This window comes from Apodemus sylvaticus, chromosome 4 (assembly GCF_947179515.1).
Source record: "Apodemus sylvaticus chromosome 4, mApoSyl1.1, whole genome shotgun sequence".
Taxonomy (NCBI): domain Eukaryota; kingdom Metazoa; phylum Chordata; class Mammalia; order Rodentia; family Muridae; genus Apodemus; species Apodemus sylvaticus.
In genome coordinates this window covers 46,511,373-46,532,510 of record NC_067475.1, presented here as the reverse complement: position 1 = coordinate 46,532,510, position 21,138 = coordinate 46,511,373, and the positions used below count along the sequence as shown (strand labels likewise).

Genomic DNA, 21,138 nt, shown 5'->3' with positions numbered 1-21,138 from the left:
GGATTTGGAGCCAGAACACTGTCAGACTGGTAAGCAGGGCTGGATGGGTCTAAGGTTGGGAAGGAGTGATTTAGTAGATGTTGTCCGGAGTGGTGGGTTGCTTTCTTCTCCGAGTGCCTCGCGCCCCATGAGCAAGTGATGGAAGGATGCATGCAACTCAGAAGAGCAGCGAAGGTGGCGCGCCAGTGAGACTGGAAGCTCACTCCTTTCCCGTCCTCCGGCTCGATTCTCTGGCGATAAGCTTTGGGCGACTAGCTTTCCTCCCAGCGGTACCCATTTCCTGGCCTTTCACCTGCTTGACTTTGCTTGAGTACTTTCTAGATGTCAGGCATTGTGATAGGCACTGCAAACACAGAGCTATATTCTTTTGAGATTTGTTGAGTGCCCACTGCACGCCATACGCTGGCACTATTAACCTGACCTCAGGCAACTTTTCAGTGTGGAGGAAGAGACGAGAAAAGCCTCTAGTTTGGGATCCACTCGGGGCTGCACTTCTCTCCTTGGTCCACACTACATGTTCCAACTTTTTAATCATCGATTTCCCAACCCCATTTGCAGCCCTCCTCCCACTCACAGGCTTTTAGCAACAACCGTGGATGTATCCCATTAAATATCTTGTTTCTTCCTAATTACATAACTTCTTGGATACAGACTTTACCCATTTCCCTGGATCTTCCTTTAGTGGTGGTCTCCTGATCTCTCAAAACCTTTTCCCCAGCCTGCTGTGTGTATTGGGCACTGGGCATATTACTATAACACTGACGGCCACCATCCCTTCCCTCCTGAGATTGGAACCTAGTGGAGGAAAACAGGAGAGAGGGAGGCAAGGAAGAACAGGAAGCCAGGGCTTTGGAGAGAAGTGCTGTTATGGAACAAGTGCTCAGAGCTATTATGACTCGTGAGGGTGGACACCCGTGGAGCAGTGGGGCACAGAGAGGGATTCCTGGGGGCTACTGGGTAAGGAGACTGAAGAGAAGGAACCAGGCAGCAGAAGAGTGCTCTTGCCAGCAGCACCTTCGTGGGTATTGTGGGCAACTCTTCCAAGAGCTCTCCCTCTTGGCTTTTGAGACACTGACTTACCAATATTCCTCTTCTGACACCCTCAGCTGTTTGATTCCACTACCTTCTTTTTCTTTCCTGCTTCTGAATACCACACAAAGACTTCCATCAACAGTGTTCCCATAGGCTCTCGACAGACCTGAAAACTTCCTATGACTTTTCCGTCTTTTGATGTGTGCAGACACACAGACACAGTGGTGTAACAGGCACCCACGGTGTTTAGTACAGTGAGATGCAGGACAGGTTTGTAGTATAAGAGCTAGCATATAGCTTAGGTGGGCAAATAAGCCATTTGATTTGTGTAAGCGTAAGGTGAGGACATAAATCATCTAATAGTGAATGGGTTTCACACAGACCTGTCATTAAGGGATGAAGGCCCTGGCTTTGGCCCTCTGCGCTCTTCCAACTTCCTGCGTTATCTCCCCTCTCTTTGCATGTAGTCACCAGCTGTGCTAATGGTTTCCTGGCATTCTCTAGTCTTCCAAATAGGTCATATATTCTGCTGTCCAAGAGATTTCCCATTGCACAATATAAGGTGTTTTTCAATTGCAGGTAACACAAATCCAGGGAGTGACTAGGACACCATCTATGCATATAGACTACAGGTGACATGTGCGTCATTGTCAGGGCTGAGGTCTCAGCAGGTTCAGTTGACCTTTCCCATATGGCCATAAGGGAGCTGCAACAACTCACGGGGTATTAAAGGCAGGACGTGGAAGGGATGGTATCAGGCTGACATAACCAGCTAGAACACTGTTACATAGCTGCTGCTAGCACAGGGGACTTGGAAAAGCTAGCCTTTAGCCATCTCACAGTGTGCCATAATCCCTCGGGGAGGCAGGCTCAGCTCCAGAATAGACCTCTCAGACCTGTTTCTCTTGACTCTAGCTTCCAACTCTGAGGAGATCTAGCTACTCTTTACTGCCTGCTCTTAATTATAGATGTCCTAGGCTTTCCTAACTGGGCCTCTTTTGTAGTTCATTTCCCAAGGCCAGCCTCTTATAAAATGAGGCACACATTAGATTATGCCATGTTCTCGTTTAAGACTAATCCTTTAAAAAGTGTCCCCAAGCCTCATGACTGAAGAAAAGTTATGTCTGGCTTCTCCAGTCTCTCAAGTATCATTTTTTATTGAAAATCTGCTTATTCCACACATTTTTAATCTCCTATCACACTTTGGATTTCCTTTGCCACATGCTTAATTGTTCCTCTCCCACGAATCCATTCTTAAATTTGACATATGAGACAGCATTCTATGTCTGCCTTTGTGATCGCCAGTAAGTACCATATCTTTCTCTTGAAAATAATTGGTTTTTTTTTTTCTATTATTTTAACCACTTTACTGGGCATTGATTATAGAAATCAGTGAAAAAGAAGATTGGAGTAAAAGTAACATTCTGCATGTACACACACACACACACACCTACCTCACTCCAGCCCCAAGTCTGGCAGTGCCCCCCCCCCCTTGCTGCACAAAGAGCTGTACGAAACAATTACCAGAGTACACACTGTGCTCCCTTGATTCCAGACCTTTGCTCATACATTTCCTCTGCCTCCAAGACTCTTGCCTCATCTGCAACCCTGCTCCTCTCCTGGGTCACTCCCACTCAGTCTCCAGTCTCCAGTCTTACCTCAAGCTGACCCTCTCCAGCCAGGTTCCCTTCGAACACCCCACTGTGGCTGTGTTAACGGCCTGTGTGCTTGTCCATTCTGCTGGACATTGCATGTGGGCAGGAACCACATGTGTTTCCTTCTGTGTGTAACCACAGCACCCCACACACTGGGTGCCCATAAGTGTTCAGAAAAAGAAGTTTTTGTTTTACTTTTTCTGTTTGTTGTTGGGTTTTCGTTTTGAGATAGCTTCTCTGTGCAACCCTGGCTGTCTCGGAACCCCCTTTGTAGACTAGGTTGACCTTGAATTCACAGAAATCTGCCTCCCTCTGCCTTCCAGTCTCTGGATTCAGTGAAGCCACCACCACCCGGCTTCCACTTTTAACTAGTATGATGAGGGTGGGAGACATGCCTTCCCTGGTTTAAAATTTTATTTTTCCTCCTTTGTATTGTCTTTTAATCTCTTCACTTTTGCTAATTTTTGAATCTCTCCTTTCTCTCTTGTCAAAGCCATCTAGTTGCTTTTATTTATGTAATACTCATTGTAACTCAGTTGCCCTTTCTCAGTCCCTGTTGATTAGGTCATTCAGGAACCTGTGTTTCTGTGTAAACAACTACACTCCTGCCTCAGCCTCTTTCTTTACCTATAGTAACCTATGCTATGAGCTAATAGCAGACTGATTCCTCATCTGCTCTCTACTGTGACCCCCCCCCCTCCAGTGCATCTATTCCCCCTCCTTGTCCTGCCATTAGACACCGGCCGCCACCTTGAGCATCCTGCTTTCCTTTCCAATGCTGATGAAGCCAAATCGGGCTGCTCACTGCCCTCCAGCACTCCATCAAGGTTCTTTTGCAGTTTTTGTGTTTACGTCATTTCCTGTGCCTTAGAAGTATCCATCTGCTCCTTATTATTCATGCTCAGTGTGCAAGGCCCAACTTAAATCTTCTCCAAGGTCACCCTGACCCTCCTCCACCTCACTACTTAAATGCCTTCCCCCACAACTACTTTTTTGGCCTATAATTTCTTATAAATAATAAGGGCACACATGACCATGCTTGGGAGAAAGAAAGAATTGTTTATCCTAGGTTATAGCTTGGAAAGAAAGGATTCTTTCTCTTGGCAATGTGATGTGTCAAGGAAATACCTGGGTTTTGAACACAAGTTTACTTGGCTTAATTTTTCCACTTAATTGCAGTATGACCTGGAACAAATAACTTCTCCTCCTCTGTCAGCTTCTGTGACAGAGATGGCTACTGTGAACTGGAGACAAGGAAATGTATATGAAAGCTTCAAGCACCTGGTCCATGGTGCACAAATACCCATTGCATTTTTTAATGGGGTAGTTTGTGACCCCCAATCTATTAGTAATTCCTCAGAGTTGTGTTGTTGAAGGGAGAACCTTCTGTAGGTTAATTTTCTTAAAAAGTTTTAAAGTGTGAAATGTTATTTAAATCATAGATTTCATTAAGTACCTCTACATTTTATATCTGAAAAAGCAGAGGGGGTTCCTTCTTTTTTGTTGATCAAGAGCCAGGGTTGAAAATGTTGGAGAAAGGAAGGGCAAACAGAGCAGGGTGTGTGGAAAGAGTCCTGTCAATATCTGCTCAGCTATAGATTGTCAACTGAAATGACGGAAGGTTTTGTGGCTCCTAAACGTTACTCTTAATACGAATTAAATATAGGCATTAGAGCCTGGGGAGATGGCTCATCTGGGAAAGGCACGTGCTGCCCTGGTCTGAGGACCTGAGTTCCATCATTGCAACCCATGTCAAAAGCTGGATCTGATCATGCACATTTGTAATCCCAGCAATCCTAAGGCCGAGATAAATGAGAGGCAGAGATAGGAAAATGGCCCAGAAGCTTGCCGGGGAGCTAGCCTGGGAGCTAGCCTAGGAGCTAGCCTGGAGTATGCAGCTAGGCAGAAACAAGAAGAGACCTGCCTTAAAACAAGATGGAAGGAGAGAACGAACTCACCCCCGGGAGTTATTCTTTGCCCTCCACATATACGCACTCACGTTATACCCTCACCATAGGCATGCACACACACACACAATAGTAAAATAAAAAATGTAAATATAGGTATCATAAGAGTGAGTTGCCAGGTGGACATGGGAGGCTATCTGTAATCACACGTGGGAGGCAGAAACAGGAAATCCTCAGTTAGCCAGACAGAGTTAGTTCTCTGGGTTCAGTGACAGTCTCTGCTGAAGTATAAAAGATGGACTGCCATTGAGAAGATAGTGTCAGCCTTGGGCCTCACAGGAACACATATGTGCACCCATAAGTATGAGAGCATGCAAACACAGGCACGTGCACACACGTACTCATGGGAGGAAAGAGATGATTTAGGATGAGTTCTTTAAGACAAGATACATAACTTAGGAAAGGAACTGTCAGTTTTTCTTTGCCTTCAGAAATCAGAAATGCCTGCCACTCAAGAATTTAAATATAGGAGCTGGAGAGATGGCTCAACAGTTAAGAGCATTTATTGCTGAAGAGGAGCTGAGTTTGGTTCCCAGCACTCACACAGTAGCTCACAACCATCCTTAACTCCAGGTCCAGGGGAATCCAATTCCCTCTTCTGTCCTCTACAGGAACCAGGCATGTGTGTGGTACACATGCAAGCAAGCCACTAATACACATAAAATAAAACAAATATTCTTTTCAAATTAACTTAAATATATTCTGTAGTCAGACTTTTAATTTTATATTAGTTGCTCTTAGAAAAAAGAATAAAATCTTTATTTATGAATACATATTAAAATATGACTTGTAAAATGAAGTGTGTTGGCATGCGCCGATAGTCTCAGTTGTCTGAGAGACTGGGGCAGGAAGACCACATGGGCAGCAGTGTTCAAGACTACAGTGGGCAGCATATGGAGACCCGTTGCTCCTCCACATAACTAATGTACACAGCTGCTGGGATGTTCTCTAGGAAAAAGGAACTTGTATAAAGTTTTAAATACCTACCAGTATTCTCAAAAACAGAGGCTAGAAATCATTGTTGTTTATGTTTAAATGGTGTAGTTATTGGATATTAATATATCCAATATAATATAAATTATAATGACACTTAGGTTTTGATATATCAAGTTGAGTGTATTTAGACCTAACATGTTTTGACTCATACTAAGGCATTGTAAAAATAGTTAACAGCGGCATCTATCAGTTAATATAATCAAACCAATGAGAGGGCTGAAAAGAAATTCTGTGGTTGAAAGCACGGATTGTTTTTCCAGAGCGCTGGGTTTCAGTTCCCAGCACCCACATCACAGCTCACAGCTGCTGTCTGTAACTCCAGAGGATCCAGCACCCTCTTTTGGCTTCTCTGGATGACAGGCACGCACATAGTACCTGTCTTAGTCAGGGTTTCTATTCCTGCACAAATATCATGATCACGAAGCAAGTTGGGGAGGAAAGGGTTTATTCAGCTTATACTTCTGCATTGCTGTTCATCACTAAAAGAAGTCAGGACTGGAATTCAAGCAGGTCAGGAGGCAGGAGCTGATGCAGAGGCCATGGAGGGATGTTTCTTACTGGCTTGCTTCCCCTGGCTTGCTCAGCCTGCTCTCTTATAGAACCCAAGACTACCAGCCCAGAGATGGCACCACCCACAAGGGGCCCTCCCCCCTTGATCACTAATTGAGGAAATGCCCCACACCTGGATCTCATGGAGGCACTTCCCCAACTGAAGCTCCTTTCTCTGTGATAACTCCAGCCTGTGTCAAGTTGACACACAAAACCAGCCAGTACAATTGACCCCTTGTCAACTTGACACACAAACACATCACATTAAGCCTCAATCCTTACTTTTTTATTCATCCCCAAGATCTAACTAACTTCAAAAGTCCCACAGTCTTTACATATTGAAAGCTCAATCCCTTTAAAATGTCCAATATCTTTTAAAATTCAAAGTCTTTTAAAAATTCAGTCTCTTAACTGTGGGTTCCACTAAAATACTTTCTTCCTTCAAGAGGGAAAAATATCAGGGCACAGTCACAGTCAAAAGCAAAACTCAGACTCCAGTGGTTCAGCATCTGGGATCCAACTTACTACAATCTTCCGGGCTCCTTCAAGGGCTGGGGTCACTTCTCCAGCTCTGCCCTTTGTAGCACACACCTTGTCTTCTAGGCTCCAGCTGCCTGTACTCCACTACTGTTGTTGTTCTTGGTGGTCAATTCATGGCACTGGCAACTCCAAAACACTGTTGTCTTCTGCTGTAACTAGGCTTCACCAATAGCCTCTCAGAGGCTCTTTTCATGGTGCCAAGCCTCAACTCTTATGCATGACCCCTTCAGTCCTGGGCCATCAATTGCAACTGAGATTGCACCTTGACTAATGGCCTTCCACAGCCTCTCACAGTGCCAAGCCTCAGCTGTTCTTCATGACCCCTTCATGCCTTCAAAACCAGTACCACCTGGGTGACTCTTAGTACCAAGTCCAGCTACAACACAAAATACAACCGTGGCTGTCTCTGGAACACAGCCTCTGTGCTCTCAGAAAACACTTCCCAGAAGATTTCACCTCAGTGATGCTGGTCTCTTCTTAATCACAGCTAATTTCTTAGCTCCAGCTAACCAGCATCAATAGTAGTCCCAATAACACAAAGGTTTGCTTTAGCGGTTCTGGTATCTTGTTAATCACAGCTGATTCTTCAGCTCCAGCTAACCAAAACCACGGAATCTTCACAATCAAAACATGGCCCTGATAAGAGTCTTTAATCTTCCCTCTGAAATTTCACAAGCCAGGTCTCTATCTTCTGCACTGTTCTCAACATTATCTTCCAAGCTCCTATAGAACATCCCACCGAGCTCTTAACACTGAATGGATCATCTAGCCCAAAGTTCCAAAGTCCTTCCGCATTCCTCCCCAAAACATGGTCAGGTTGACACAGGAATACCCCACTACGCTGGTACCAATTTGTCTTAGTCAGGGTTTCTATTCCTGCACAAACATCATGACCAAGAAGCAAGTTGGGGAGGAAAGGGTTTATTCAGCTTACACTTCCATGCTGCAGTTCATCACTAAAGGGAGTCAGGACTGGAACTCAAGCAGGCCAGGAAGCAGGAGCTGATGCAGAGGCCATGGAGGGGGTGTTTCTTACTGGCTTGCTTCCCCTGGCTTACTTAGCCTGCTCTCTTAAGGAACCCAAGACTACCAGCCCAGAGATGGCACCACCCACAAAGGGACCTTGATCACTTGATCATCCTCTTGATCACTAATTGAGAAAATGCCCCACAGCTGGATCTCATGGAGGCACTTCCCCACCTGAAGCTCCTTTCTCTGTGATAACTCCAGCCTGTGTCAAGTTGACACACAAAACCAGCCAGTACAGTACCCATCCATACATGGAGGCAAACACTCATACACATGATATAAAAAATTAATATCTCTTAAAAAGAAAGCAAGCCATTTGGACATGCCAAGAAGCCAAGGGTTCAGACCCTGCCCACCCCCTCCATACTGAGAGGGAAAACAAAACGTTGGGACTTAATATATATTTTCATTGTCTTAAATGCTCATAATCACTGTGGATTGAGTCTTTTGTTGGTGGTTGTTTCTGCAGTCCCAGGGATAAACGCCGGGGCCATGCATGCTAGCTGGGGGCTTTGCACTGAGCTACGTCTGCAGCCCCAGGTTTCCTTCATAGCATCATCTCAGAAAGTGGGACAACCTAAGCACATCTACCCACTGACAGGAAGGAATTTAGGACAGTGGTTTTAAACATGCGAACTTATGTGACTCTGTGACAGTACTATGACTTAAGTCTATGGGTTCTCTGCAATAGAGTTTGAGTTCTTTGGGTTACTGGAACAGAAGTAATTTGGCAGATAATCAGTTTCATCAGCTTTATTGTTCCTGCTGATGAATTGGTATTCATTCCTGGCATATTGTGGACTTGCCTAGATAATTCATTATGACCCTGAGCATCAGCCTAAAGCACAACTAAATGAATTTCAGTACGTACTTAAACAGACATTAAAGTAGTGTATACCTTTATTTGGTGGGGGAGGCCCATAAACCCTCAGCCTTCTGCATATAGTACACACTCTTTGTCAATAAGGTTTACTCCTCACCTCTGAAGATTAATAAATTCCTTTTTGTTTTCTTTTCCCTTTGGTAGAGCTGTGTTCGCTATTTTCAAACATGTAATTATGTACATGTTTTGAGGCCCAAAAGTGTGTGTTCTGTGGGCTATCCATTGCTCAAGGACAGTCAACCACATCACTCCCTGAGAACCGCAGCTGGTGAGTCAAATAGTGTCCTTATCTTTACCGATTCTTTTTCTTAGTAACTGAAGACTTCACCAAAGTAAAACTGTTGACCCTGTATTTCTAGCATTGCTCTTCCCACCTCTATTCGTTTCCTGTTTCCTGTCCCGCTCCGCTCCCGTAGTTTCCCATAATGCTTGTGTCTTTTTACAGTTGAGGCTGGGTTGTACCCGGTCACCTGTTGTTTATTCTCTGATTTTCTAGGTGCACTCATTAGCACTGGTGTGACCTCCTGAGTTAAGGTAAATTATTGACTTCATAGAATCATCTGTATTCTTTGTGCACAATCGTTCTGTTGGAGAGGTGAAACAGTCTGCTGTTAGGGAGGCCTGATGTAATCACCCTGACTGGGGAGAGTTGTGCCGAGTGGAGAGTTCCCTGGCTTTTATCTGCTTACCTTTCTCCCAGCCACCCAGCCTCTGTAAATAACTTGAGGCCTCAAGTATTAGATTTGGCAAAGGCATACGAGCTTTTTTCTGCTGGTCTTTTCAGAACCCTGACAGCCTCGACCTCATTGTTTACTTACACATTTGGCAGGGCCAGTGCCTTAGTGTGTGCTGACAGCGAGAAACAGAAATTCTAGGCAGATTCTGCCCAACTTTCCATGCCTTTTCATTCCAACCTCAATGGTCACAGACAATGTAAACTTTACATTCACCGTTGTTTCTGAAGAGATTTGTATCTATTTATATATGCACACAAATTTCTAAGCTATATATGTGTTTTATTCCTAGCACCACATATACAATATGTATAGTAATTTATTTTGGTAATTGTATGGGTGGAACATGTGTATTTGTGTGCATGTGTGTATGTGTTGCAGGATATTTGATTACACATATCAAATGATTGTGTTGATTACTGAAAAAAAATTGTTTCTAATTGTGTCTGGCTCAGCCCTTAGCACACACTTTTGATCCCTCTGGCTAGAATACAGACACACCCTTAGTTCACCTTTAATCCTAAACATTGACAGTAAGTTTTGTTGAAGGAAGCACCCATATTTGAAAGTGATGTCTAATTGAGTGGCTGTTAAAATAATGAATCAGAGACAGATCTGACAGAATAGAATATGCCCGACTCTCATGAGAAAAGGAAAAAGAGGCTACTTAAGAGAGCACCACAGAAAAGAGAGAGAAAGGAAAGAGGGGAATGGAGGCAGTTTTACTGGAACAGTTTTACAGGAGACAGGAGACAGAAAGAACAAGCTAGACATGGGTAAAGACAGAACAAGTCAGAGAATGAGAAGGAGCCAGAAGATTAGAACAGACTGCCAAAGTTAATATGAGGCCAAGCAGAGCCATTCCGGAAAAGCTGAGGGGAAGCCAGTGAGGTTGGAGAGGAGTTTAAGTCAGAACAGGTGAGTGAACCAGCCAGCTACAGATCAGCAGCAAGATGAGCTTATTCATCAGCGAGTCTCAGAGGCTGAAAACATTCTAGGCCTGGATAAGACTGCACGGAGGCTGAAAGCTCCCAGGACTAGGCCTGGGTTAGCAGAGGGAGGGCAGTGAGCCTTGGAAACAATTACTTCAGGCAAACCAAAGATGCTTTACATGTGTGTGTGGTGTGTGTTCGTGTGTATGCTATGTGTGATGTATGTGTGTGGTGTGTATGCATGCGTGTATATATGTGTGTGTATGTGTAAGTGTGTTGTGTGATGTGTGTGTGGTGTGTATGATGTGTGGTATGTATGTATTATGTATGTATGTATGGTGTCTGTCTGTCTGTATGGTGTGTGTGTGTGTGTGTGTGGTGCTGAAGATAAAACACAGGGCCTCACACATGGAAGCAGATACTTGGAAGCAACCCTTCTTCCACTAACCTCACTCAGTTCAAGCAAAGACTTGCATTACCTAACCCTGATTACGTGGTACTTCCCAGAGAAAGCAGGGGCCCCTCAGGAGGGACAGCGACTTCCTGCTTTGTCCTTTAAACACTTCTCATGAACTTTAGGTCTCTGTGTTTATCAGCTGCAGGTTATGTGGGCTCCTGTTTGTTTGCTTGCTTGTTTGTTTTTAAGATAGGAATTTACTGTGTGACTCTGGCTGTGCTGGAACTCATTTCATTGTGAGCATTTATTGAGGAAGTGTTTTGTGCCAGGCACTACCCTGGGAACACGTCAGTACTCAATTAAGAGGTCTTTACACTGGTCAGATTAATCAAAGTAGGGTATATGTTAAAGTATCTGCTGTCTGGTCACTCACCATTTTTTAAAGTTTCTCCTACTCTGCTTAATGGAGAGAGGAATGAAAAACCTCAGGGATAATTTGGCAGAGCATGATTTGGACATATTAGAAGTGTTTAGGCATGGTAGTACATGCCTGTAATCCCAGCATCTGGGAGGCAGAGGCAAGCTGATCTCTGAGTTCGAGACCAGCCTAGTCTAAATATCGAGTTTCAGGGCAGCCAGGGCTACATAGTAAGTCCCTGTCTCAAAAGAACAAACAATAATAAGTAGGCCATTTTTTTGTACATCAGGTATAACGGTCAGGAACTTCTCAGGAAAGACATCTATAACCCTATTAAAGAACATTAATTGGGAAATTGGAAAACATAAGTTCTGTGGCAGTGGATCTGTGTCTTGGAGTAAATTTTGTAAACCCTTAGTGTTTATGCATTTTAAAATTATAAAATGCTGGAGTATTGGTTTTGGAGGGTTTATTTGATTGGTTGGTTTGGTTGTCTATAGGATGGAACAGTTTCTACCTCTGCATGAGAACATATTCTAATTTTAGAAATAAAAGCATCTATCGATAATACATATTTAATGAGACCTTTTCCCATTTGTTTTTGAAGTGCTCCAGGGACAGGTTGTTCAGTTCAAACTCTCTGACATTGGAGAAGGGATTCGAGAAGTAACTATTAAAGAATGGTAAGTTAGTCTCAAAGTAATTGTAAGTCAATAGGAAATTAATTGAATGTACAAAAAACAAGACTCAAATTGAGAAACTTCTTTGCTAATATGCTGGTAGCAGAAATCATTCCACGAATAACTTTCTTTGGTGTGATTTATTAATGTTTGTTACTTTATTTTATGTATACATGTTTTGTCTGCATGTATGTCTGTACACCATGTGCATGCCTGGTGCCCTCAGAGGTCAGATGGGGTAGAGAATCCCCTGGAACTGGAGTTCCAGATGATTGTGAGCTGCCCCGTGATTGCTGGGAATTGAACCCTTCGGCCTTAATGGCCGAGCCATCTTTCCAGTCCTTGTTTCTTTCTTTTACAAAAAACAAAAACAAACAAACAAACAAAAAACCTTTTAACTGCCGGGCGGTGGTGGCCGCACACCTATGATCCCAGCACTCTGGGAGGCAGAGGCTGGCGGATTTCTGAGTTCAAGGCCAGCCTGATCTACAAAGTGAGTTCCAGGACAGCCAGGGCTACACAGAGAAACCCTGTCTCGGAAAAAACCAAATCCAAAAAACAAACAAGCAAAAAACCCTTTAACTATCTATTCTTTACTTCAGCTAAGAGAGAGAGAGAGAGAGATTGATTTCTAAGAAATAGTAAATAGATATAAAACCAGGGCAGCACAACAATCAGATCCAGCACCCTGAGCCTGCAAACTAGGTGCACCACCTCTGAGTTAGGCCCTGCCCACTTGGAAGAGTCTCATGTGTGAACGCGTACTTTCCTTCCGACTGTTTTAAAATGATCCTGTCCTCTAGCTCTCTACTGATCAACCCGGCTTGATCCCTGGGGCCTGACGTGGGGCCTGGTAAGGGAGGCCTTGCCTGCGGGTTTGCAGGCACTTTCACCGGAAAGACACAAGTCAAAGATTCTCCAGAGAGCTTGAACATTTAGGACTGGAGAAATGACTCAGTGCAGGAGAGCGTGGGCTGCTCTTCCTGAGGTCCTGAGTTCACTTCCCAGCAGCCACAGATGGCAGCTCACAACTGCCTGTAACTCACCTCTAGGGAGATCTTCTGCCTCTGACCTCAACGGGATAGCACACAAGTGCCCTCATGCTTCCATGTCCCCCCACAATTAAAACTAAAGCTTAAAAAATTATATAATATAGATGGATACATAGATGTATGTATATATACACTCATACATGCATACATACATACATACATACACACATATACACATACATACACACATACATACATACATACATACACACATACATACATACATGCTCGATACAAAAGGCAGAAACCCTCTACTGCCTTTGACATTCGCCATCCTTTTGAGTCTTTCATCTTCTGGGAAAAGATACCTCTTGGCTCTGCCCTGAGTTTTGCAGGTGTTTAGGAATCGCGGTTATGATGACTAATAGATTTCTCCCCCACTGTAGTTTTTTTTTTTTTTTTTCTCTTCAGGATAGGATTTTTTACTATAGCCTAAGCTAGCCTCAAACATGCCATCCTTCTGCCTCAGCCTCCTGTGACCTCAGTGCTGGGTTACTTGTTATGTGTGTGCCACTGCTCCGGGCTCAAATACTCCTTAAGAACCTGGACTGAGGCCGGCGAATGGCGTTTCCTGTACGTAGCAGGCTTTTCTTTGTAAGCTGAGGATGCTGGTCAGCAGCTTTCCTTACAGGTGTCTCTCCTGGCACTGTGTGACTGTGGGTGAGCCACCAGGCTAGTTAGCTGCCTCGTCTGTGGCTCACCTGTCTCTCAACTACCAGCCTTAAGAAAACTTTTAGACTTATTTATTTTACTTAACATGTTTGAATATTTTGCCTAAATGAATGTGTGTGCACCACATCCCTGGTAGAGTCAATAACAGTCATGGCTGTCCCAACTCACAGTGGCTGCTCACATGATTAAAACGCAATGTCTTGAAAATGTCGCATACTCTCAAGGACTATGTACAATTTATTGATGCTTTGCTTCAAGACCAATTTTAATCTTTTAATCTTTCTAGACTAAGGAATTTTTTAAGTATTTTTTCCATCACCATCTTCTTTCATGTCAACTAGATAGTCCAAGTGTACTGTTTGAATTCCCCCTTTAACTTGGCTATCATTACTTATTATTCTTTATTTGAATTAGTATTCAGTGTTTTTTATTTCAGCCTGAAGGATTCTTAGTATTTCTTGAAAGGTGAATGTGTTAGTCACTAGTTTTATCTGTTTTGGTTCTGAAAAGACATTAATTTTTCCTAAAGATTTAATTTTATTATTTGTGTGTGTGTGTGTGTGTGACATGCACAAGAGTGCAGGTGCCCTTAAAGTCAGCATCATAAGAGACCTCTGGAGCTAGAGATCCAGGTGACCATGAACCTCCTGATGTAGGAGCAGGGACCCAGGCCTGGGCCCTCTGCAAAAGCAGCATGTGCTCTTAACCAGTGAGCCGCAGTCCAGCCTCTACTGGAATATTCTTCCACGTTTCTTCTACGCTTCTTTCACTTTTCTTCCACTCACTCACTCACTCACTCACTGAATATATCATCTTTCTACCTTCCGGAATTCTTGTTTCCTGATTGAAAAGCGCCTGTTAATCTCAGGTGTCTTCCCGATAAAGATAAGCGGTTGTTATCCTGATTTCTAGAGTCTTTTTGTCGTTTTATTTTGATGTGTGTGTGCTGCTGCTGTCTTTAAGGTTATCTTAGAATCAACTTAACTTCTTGCATATGCACATCAATTTTCGAGCCAGTATTTATTTTATTTTTTTTTAATTATCTCATATATTTGAGATTATAATATATCATTTTCCCCTTCCCTTTCTTCCCTCCAAAGTCTCCATCTACCTCTCCCTGCTCTTTTTCAAATTCATGGCTTCTTCTTTTCATTAGTTGTGTTATAAATATATGGATATGGGTATTCATACATTCACACATACATATGTACATATAATTTTTAAAGACATAAACAGAACCCGCCCAGTCTATATAATGTTACGTGTATTCTGCTTTCAGAGCTTGTCATTTGGTAATGCATAGCCACCATACTCTCCCTGGGGAACACCACTTCTCCCTCTCTCTGCATGCCTTAGTTGCCTGTAGCTCTTTGTAGGGTTGAGGCCGCAGAGTTTTCCTGTGCACTTTGGCATGTCTATTGTTGTCCTTGTTTAGCTCATGTTTAGGTAGCTATGCTGTCGAGACTTTATGGGTGGAGCTTCTGACATTTCTAGGAGACAAATCTTATAGCAAATTCCACGATCCTCTGACTCAGCATCTTTCTGCCCCCTTTTGCACAAGGAAAAGGCTTAGTTTTGAGAGTGTTCTATAGGTATATCCACCGAGGCTGGTGGCCACGCCTCTGCATCCTGACTGCTTGTTGTTTTCTATAATGGTCTCTGAGAGGTTTCTTTGACAGGGAAATGAGGATGCGCTGACCTGTGCCTATAAGGACAAATGTTTAGGATGGTAGAGATTGTGCTGGTTTAGTGAAGTGATGACTGTAGGCTCTCCTCTAAGATCCATAACTTCACTAACCCCAGGTAGTTGTCTGGGTTTTTGTACTAGTCAACGATTCCCCTGATGTTGAGTGATCTGAGTCTAATTAGGGAGCTGTTGGGAACCACAGGGACCCCCTGCTGCACACTTTGGGTTGTTGTGCGTGCTGGTCATTGTAGCTGCATAGGACTGTGGGCTGCCTCCCTCCTTGGAAGCTTGCATGACACCTCTTGTACCATGAAAGCTAGTTCTCCAGGAGGAAGCTTTCAGGTCAGTTCCAGCCCAGGGCCCTCTGGGCCTGTGTCTGAAGTGTCTGTAGGGTTGTTTCCATATCAGGGACTTCCATTCCACCTCTAGAGGGCAAACAATAGCAATAGTGATGTGGGGGAGTCTCTTGGACACTTCTGAGCAGCACTTCAAAAGAGGCCTTCTCATGCCTGGCATTGGACCTTGGAAGGAGCATTGTCAGCCCAAATGGGAAAATTTCATTTAAATTATTTACACACAGACTTATGTATATACAGTGTTTATTTTGCTTTTGTGTTTGTTTGTAATATCATTCCTTGTGCCCTTTCAAACATCCTTATTTTTACTGTTCCTCTCTCCTGCTTTTGTATTTATCTCCTTCCCACCTCCCTAGTTCGTGCCCCTCATCTTTCCAGTTTTCCCTATTAGATCCTGTGTGCCCTGCTATTCTCTGTTGCTCCTGACTCTACTGCCCCCTAGCCATGGTCCCTTCTTATATTGCATGCTTCTGTAGTTTTCTAGAATATGTACTCACATCTGAAGAGTTGGGGCTTGGAGCCTCAGATCAAGGAGAGCGTGATGTCTGACTTTCAGTAGCTAGTTCCACCCACTTACCTGCAAAGTCCATGGCTTCAGTTTTCTTTGCTGCGGAGCAGTAGTCCAGGTGTACGGGTCACGTTTTCCTTGTCCTTTCTCCAGCTGAAGGACATTTAGGTTGTTTCCATTTCCTGGCTATTGTGAATACAGCGGCAGTCAACAAGAACCATGCCAAGCGAGTATCTGGATGCCAACGATCCAGGTTGTTGATCCAGTTCTGATGGCCACACGCGGCCGTCTGTGTGCTGGGATCGAAGGTCTGTGCGGCCATGCTCAGCTCCCTGAACTGTCATTCTGACCCTGTGTCCTTCCTTTCCTCCTGAGCCCCAGCATGTGTGCTAGCGTGCTCTGTGGCATTGTCTCCAAGGTCTCAGCTGACTGATCCTCAGGTTACAAAGAGAATGAATCTGCTGCCGGCCCTTCTCGTACATTCTTACCTTACTCAGTCTGTAACTGCACAATTCGGTGTCCTTTGTCATGTGTCCCTTGGCCGCTTTGTTACTATTTCCTCTTTGACTGGACATCATTTTCCCAGTCTTCCTTCAGATCTGGGGCAATACCTTTGTTTTTAAGACTGCACTGGACTAGGATAGATGGCATTCAGGCAAGTGGGAACCACAGGGATGCCTACTGGCAGCATCGCCTTCCTCCTTAGCAAGTGGGAACCACAGGGGATGCCTACCCAAGCCATCACCTTCCTCCTTAGCAAGTGGGACCCACAGGGATGCCTACCGATGCCATCACCTTCCTCCTTAGCAAGTGGGACCCACAGGGATGCCTACCGATGCCATCACCTTCCTCCTTAGCAAGTGGGACCCACAGGGATGCCTACCGATGCCATCGCCTTCATCCTAGGTGTCCTTGTTATCCTACTTCTAAAACCAGCGTTCACTCTCGAAGTCTGATCAGAAGCTAATACAGGTCGGATATAACTTATCTGAAATGTTTAGGACCAAAACTGCTTCAGATTTTATGTTGTAGGTTACAAATTTCTTGCTTGGGCTTCAGCCTTTGAGCATCCAGAATCCAAGGTTTTGAGCATCATTGTTGGGACAGAAAAAAAATTCAGATTTTGTATTTTTTAATTAGGGATGCCCATTATATACTATTATACAACAAGAGAAAATAACACTCAAATACAACATTTTAAGAACTTACTTAACAGGAATAGAGAGATGGTCCAACAGTTAAGAGCACTGGCTGCTCTTCCAGAAGACCTGGGTTCTATCCCCACTACCTACATGATAGCTCACAACTGTCTGTCACTCCTCTTCCAGGGGATCTGACATTCTCACACAGACATCTTACAAACAGGTATAACACCCACATACATGCCGGGCAGTTGTGGTGCACGCCTTTAATCCCAGCACTTGGGAGGCAGAGGCAGGCAGATTTCTGAGTTCGAGGCCAGCCTGGTCTACAGAGTGAGTTCTAGGACAGCCAGGGCTATACAGAGAAACCCTGTCTCAAAAAACCAAATCCAAAAAAAAAAAAAAAAAAAAAACACCCACATACGTAAAAATTTTTTTAAAAAATAAACAAATTGTTTAGGGGAGCTGGAGAGATAGCTCAGGGGTTAAGAGCACTGGCTGCTCTTCCAGAGGACCTACGTTCAACGTTCAGTTCCCAGCACCCACATAGCAGCTCACAACTGTCTGTAACTCCAGTTCCCGGGGATCTGACATTCTCACACAGACATACATGCAGGTAAAACACCAATGCATATAAAATAAGAATAAACAAATCACTTTAAAAAAAAAAAAGAACTTATGTACCTGACTGTATAATTAAACCTTGAGATAAAAGGTTTAGTTTTGTTTTTTTAATTTTATCATTTGTTAGGAATTTGTCTAAAACTCTGAAAGCCTTTTCATCTTTTCTAAAATATTTCTCAGTGCAACATGTGGGCATCAGTGCTGAGCTAGGTGGCTTTTCATGTAACTTCAAGTGGCATTTACAGGGACATGCAAGGATGGCTTGTAATCATGACTGTTCATGTGAAAGTGTCTGCGTCTCTCTCTTCTAGGTATGTAAAAGAAGGAGACACGGTGTCTCAGTTTGACAGCATCTGTGAAGTTCAGAGTGACAAGGCTTCTGTCACCATCACCAGCCGTTACGATGGTGTCATTAAGAAGCTCTATTACAATCTAGACGATATCGCTTATGTGGGGAAACCACTGATAGACATTGAGACAGAGGCTCTAAAGGGTAAGCATGTGTGTCTGCATTCACTACTGCTTTCCTTCTGCTGCTGAACCTAAATATAAAACAGTGCCTGCCCGGCATGGTGGCACACTTATAATTCCAGACCTTGTGTGGTGGAGGCAGGAGGATTGTGAGTTTGAAGCCAGCTTAGGCTACATAGTGAGTTTAAAACTATCCTTGGCTACAGAGAAACTCTGTCTCAAAATAGGATAATTCTAAGTTATGGAATCTGGTCCCATAAGTAGGGATTTAGAACAGAAAATTAGGAAAACTGAAAAGATTTTCTGTGATACCTGATTGTCTTTCAATCCAGTACCACAGCAGAAACCTGTACAGTAAGACTTCATTTGTCTGATGTCTGCCTTCTGGAAACTTTGATGGTCAAGGAAGCAGGAAACTCTCTCAGGGACTGATGATTGAGGCCCAGAGTATTGGTCAGTAAGAGCACAGACTGGAGTCTAGAAAGGTTAACCCTAACATAGTAGAACAGCAGTGTCTCAGATCTGGAGTCCTCCCTGGCTTGGCCTGTGTGCAGATGGCCAGCGGTGACACATCACAGCAGGACTTTGTGTAGGAGCAGGTGTCACCTCTGAGAGCCCAGAGTGGAGGGAGAGCTCCAGGGTTGCAGGAGAGAGAGCACCTGTGATGGCCTAAGGCCAACTTAGGTTGAAGAGACTGTGAGTTAGCAGCCATGGCGCTCACACACAGATGTGACCAGAGGGAATTCATTATGAGAACCATACAGAGGAAAACAGAAATGTCAGCCAATCCCAGCGGTGGCAGAGAGATGGCTTCCTGTCTCAGAAGTCAGGTCTCCTGGAGCTGGAGTTACAGGCAGTTGTGAGTCACGTGGTGCTAGGAACTGAATCGCAGTCCTCTGCAATGCAATGTATGCTCTCAACTCGTAGCCATCTTTCTCCTAGCCCAGCATTTGGGGAGTAAAAGCAGAAAGATCAGGAGTTCAAGTTTTTTCTTGGTTACTGTGTGAGTTCAAGGTTAGCCTGGGCCATATAACACCTTTACTGAAAAAGAACGCCGTCCCAGGCATTGGTACTCTCTCTCCCAGACTTTGCTGCAGGACTGAGATTGTGTATGACCTTCCCCTGACTTTTGTAGTAGCGGGAAATGAACTCCCATGCCAGGAAAGCAATATCCCTAGCCCTGTTTCCCACCTGAGGCAGTCCAGAGTTAGTCATAGACCAGTAACTGTGAACTCTGTGTGTGTGTGTGTGTGTGTGTGTGTGTGTGTGTGTGTACCTGCTCATGTGTGTACGTGAACATGATGTCTTCCTCAAACACATTCCACCTCATTTGAGGGACTGTGTCTCTCTGAACCTGGCGCTCCTCAGTTCATCCTGCTTACGGGGCAGTGAGCTCCAGATGTGTTTGTTTCCCATTTCCTCCCTCGGTGCTGGGGTCACTGGCGCCCACTGCAACACCTGACATTTATGGGGTGCTGAGGGGCCAACCTCAGGTCCTTGGACTTGCATGACAAGCGCTTTACCGACGCAGCCCTCTGGCCAGCCCACCACTAAGCTTTTGAAGAGATGTTTCTGACCGAGGTTGTCTAACCTTGCTTCCAGATTCAGAAGAAGACGTTGTTGAGACCCCCGCTGTGTCCCATGAGGAACACACTCACCAGGAGATAAAAGGCCAGAAAACACTAGCAACGCCTGCAGTTCGCCGGCTGGCGATGGAGAACAATGTGAGTCTTCTCAAGATTGAAGTCTCAGATTACAGAGAAAGTATACATTTGTATGTCTGCAGAAAAAAAGCTCTCGTGAAATGCGGATTAATTAAGCAGGAACAAAAGTGGTTCCGACAGTAATCATGGCACGGAAGCCATGGGAGGGGCAGAGTTGGCTAGGCTGTTACAGGCACCTGCTGCTCCCAGAGGACCTGGGTTCTGTTCCACGACCATGGTGGGTGGCTTGCAACCTCTGCCACCAACTCCTGCTCTACTGTGTCTGATACCCTCTCTGGCACCTAATAACACTTCACACATATGTGACATAAGTTCACATGGTCAGTCACACGGATGAAAATAGATCTTACAAAAAAGCACTGGGAAGAATTGACAGGACAATATGAACTTAGCACTTCATAGTAATTGAATAATGTGGCCTCTTTTTCCTTTCCCAGAGCCCAGTAGCAGTAGCAGTTAGCATTTCTTAAATATTTCTAAATAACAGTGTCTTGGTGCTGGGGAGATAAAGTGCCTTGGGCAGTGGAATGCTTACTGCACTAAGCCGAGCCCCACCCCCACCCAGCTCTCGCACAAGAAGCCTGGCATGGTGGTGCGTGTGTGTAATTCCAACATCAGGACAGAGAGCTTAGATAGAGGAGCCCTGGGGCTCACTGGCTAGCCAGTCTGTCACAGTTGGCAAACTTGAGATGTAGTGAGAGACCCTGTTTCAAAAAATAAGCTCTTGAGAAATGACACCAGAGGTTAGCCTCTGACCTCCACACGCATCGGCACAGGTGTGAAGTGTACCCATACTCGCATGAACACACACAGGAACACATCAAACAAGCACACATGTACACACCAGTATTTTAGTTTGGGTCAGCTAGAGGCACAACTTAAGAATTTGGATGCCTGTGATTGTTTTCTTTCTTTTCTTTTCTTTTCTTTTCTCTTCTCTTCTTTTCTTTTCTTTTTTCTTTTTTTTTTTTTTCTTTTTTTTTTTTTTTTTTTTTTTTTTTTTTTTTTTTTTTGGTGTTTTCGAGACAGGGTTTCTCTGTGTAGCCCTGGCTGTCCTGGAACTCAGTCTGTAGACCAGGCTGGCCTCAAA

At 44.3% G+C, this 21,138-nt stretch overlaps 1 protein-coding gene across 1 annotated transcript in view; it reads left to right on the top strand.

The window, feature by feature from the left end:
* Nucleotides 1–21,138, top strand: part of Dbt (dihydrolipoamide branched chain transacylase E2) — a 35,413-nt gene that overhangs the window by 39 nt on the left and 14,236 nt on the right. Inside the window, exons 1-5 of the mRNA XM_052179375.1 lie at nucleotides 1–29; nucleotides 8,796–8,919; nucleotides 11,740–11,815; nucleotides 18,165–18,346; nucleotides 19,927–20,048. The exon at nucleotides 1–29 is cut by the window's left edge and continues 39 nt beyond it. Of these exons, the coding sequence (XP_052035335.1) occupies nucleotides 1–29; nucleotides 8,796–8,919; nucleotides 11,740–11,815; nucleotides 18,165–18,346; nucleotides 19,927–20,048 (533 nt within the window). The remainder of the gene's footprint in view (nucleotides 30–8,795; nucleotides 8,920–11,739; nucleotides 11,816–18,164; nucleotides 18,347–19,926; nucleotides 20,049–21,138) is intronic.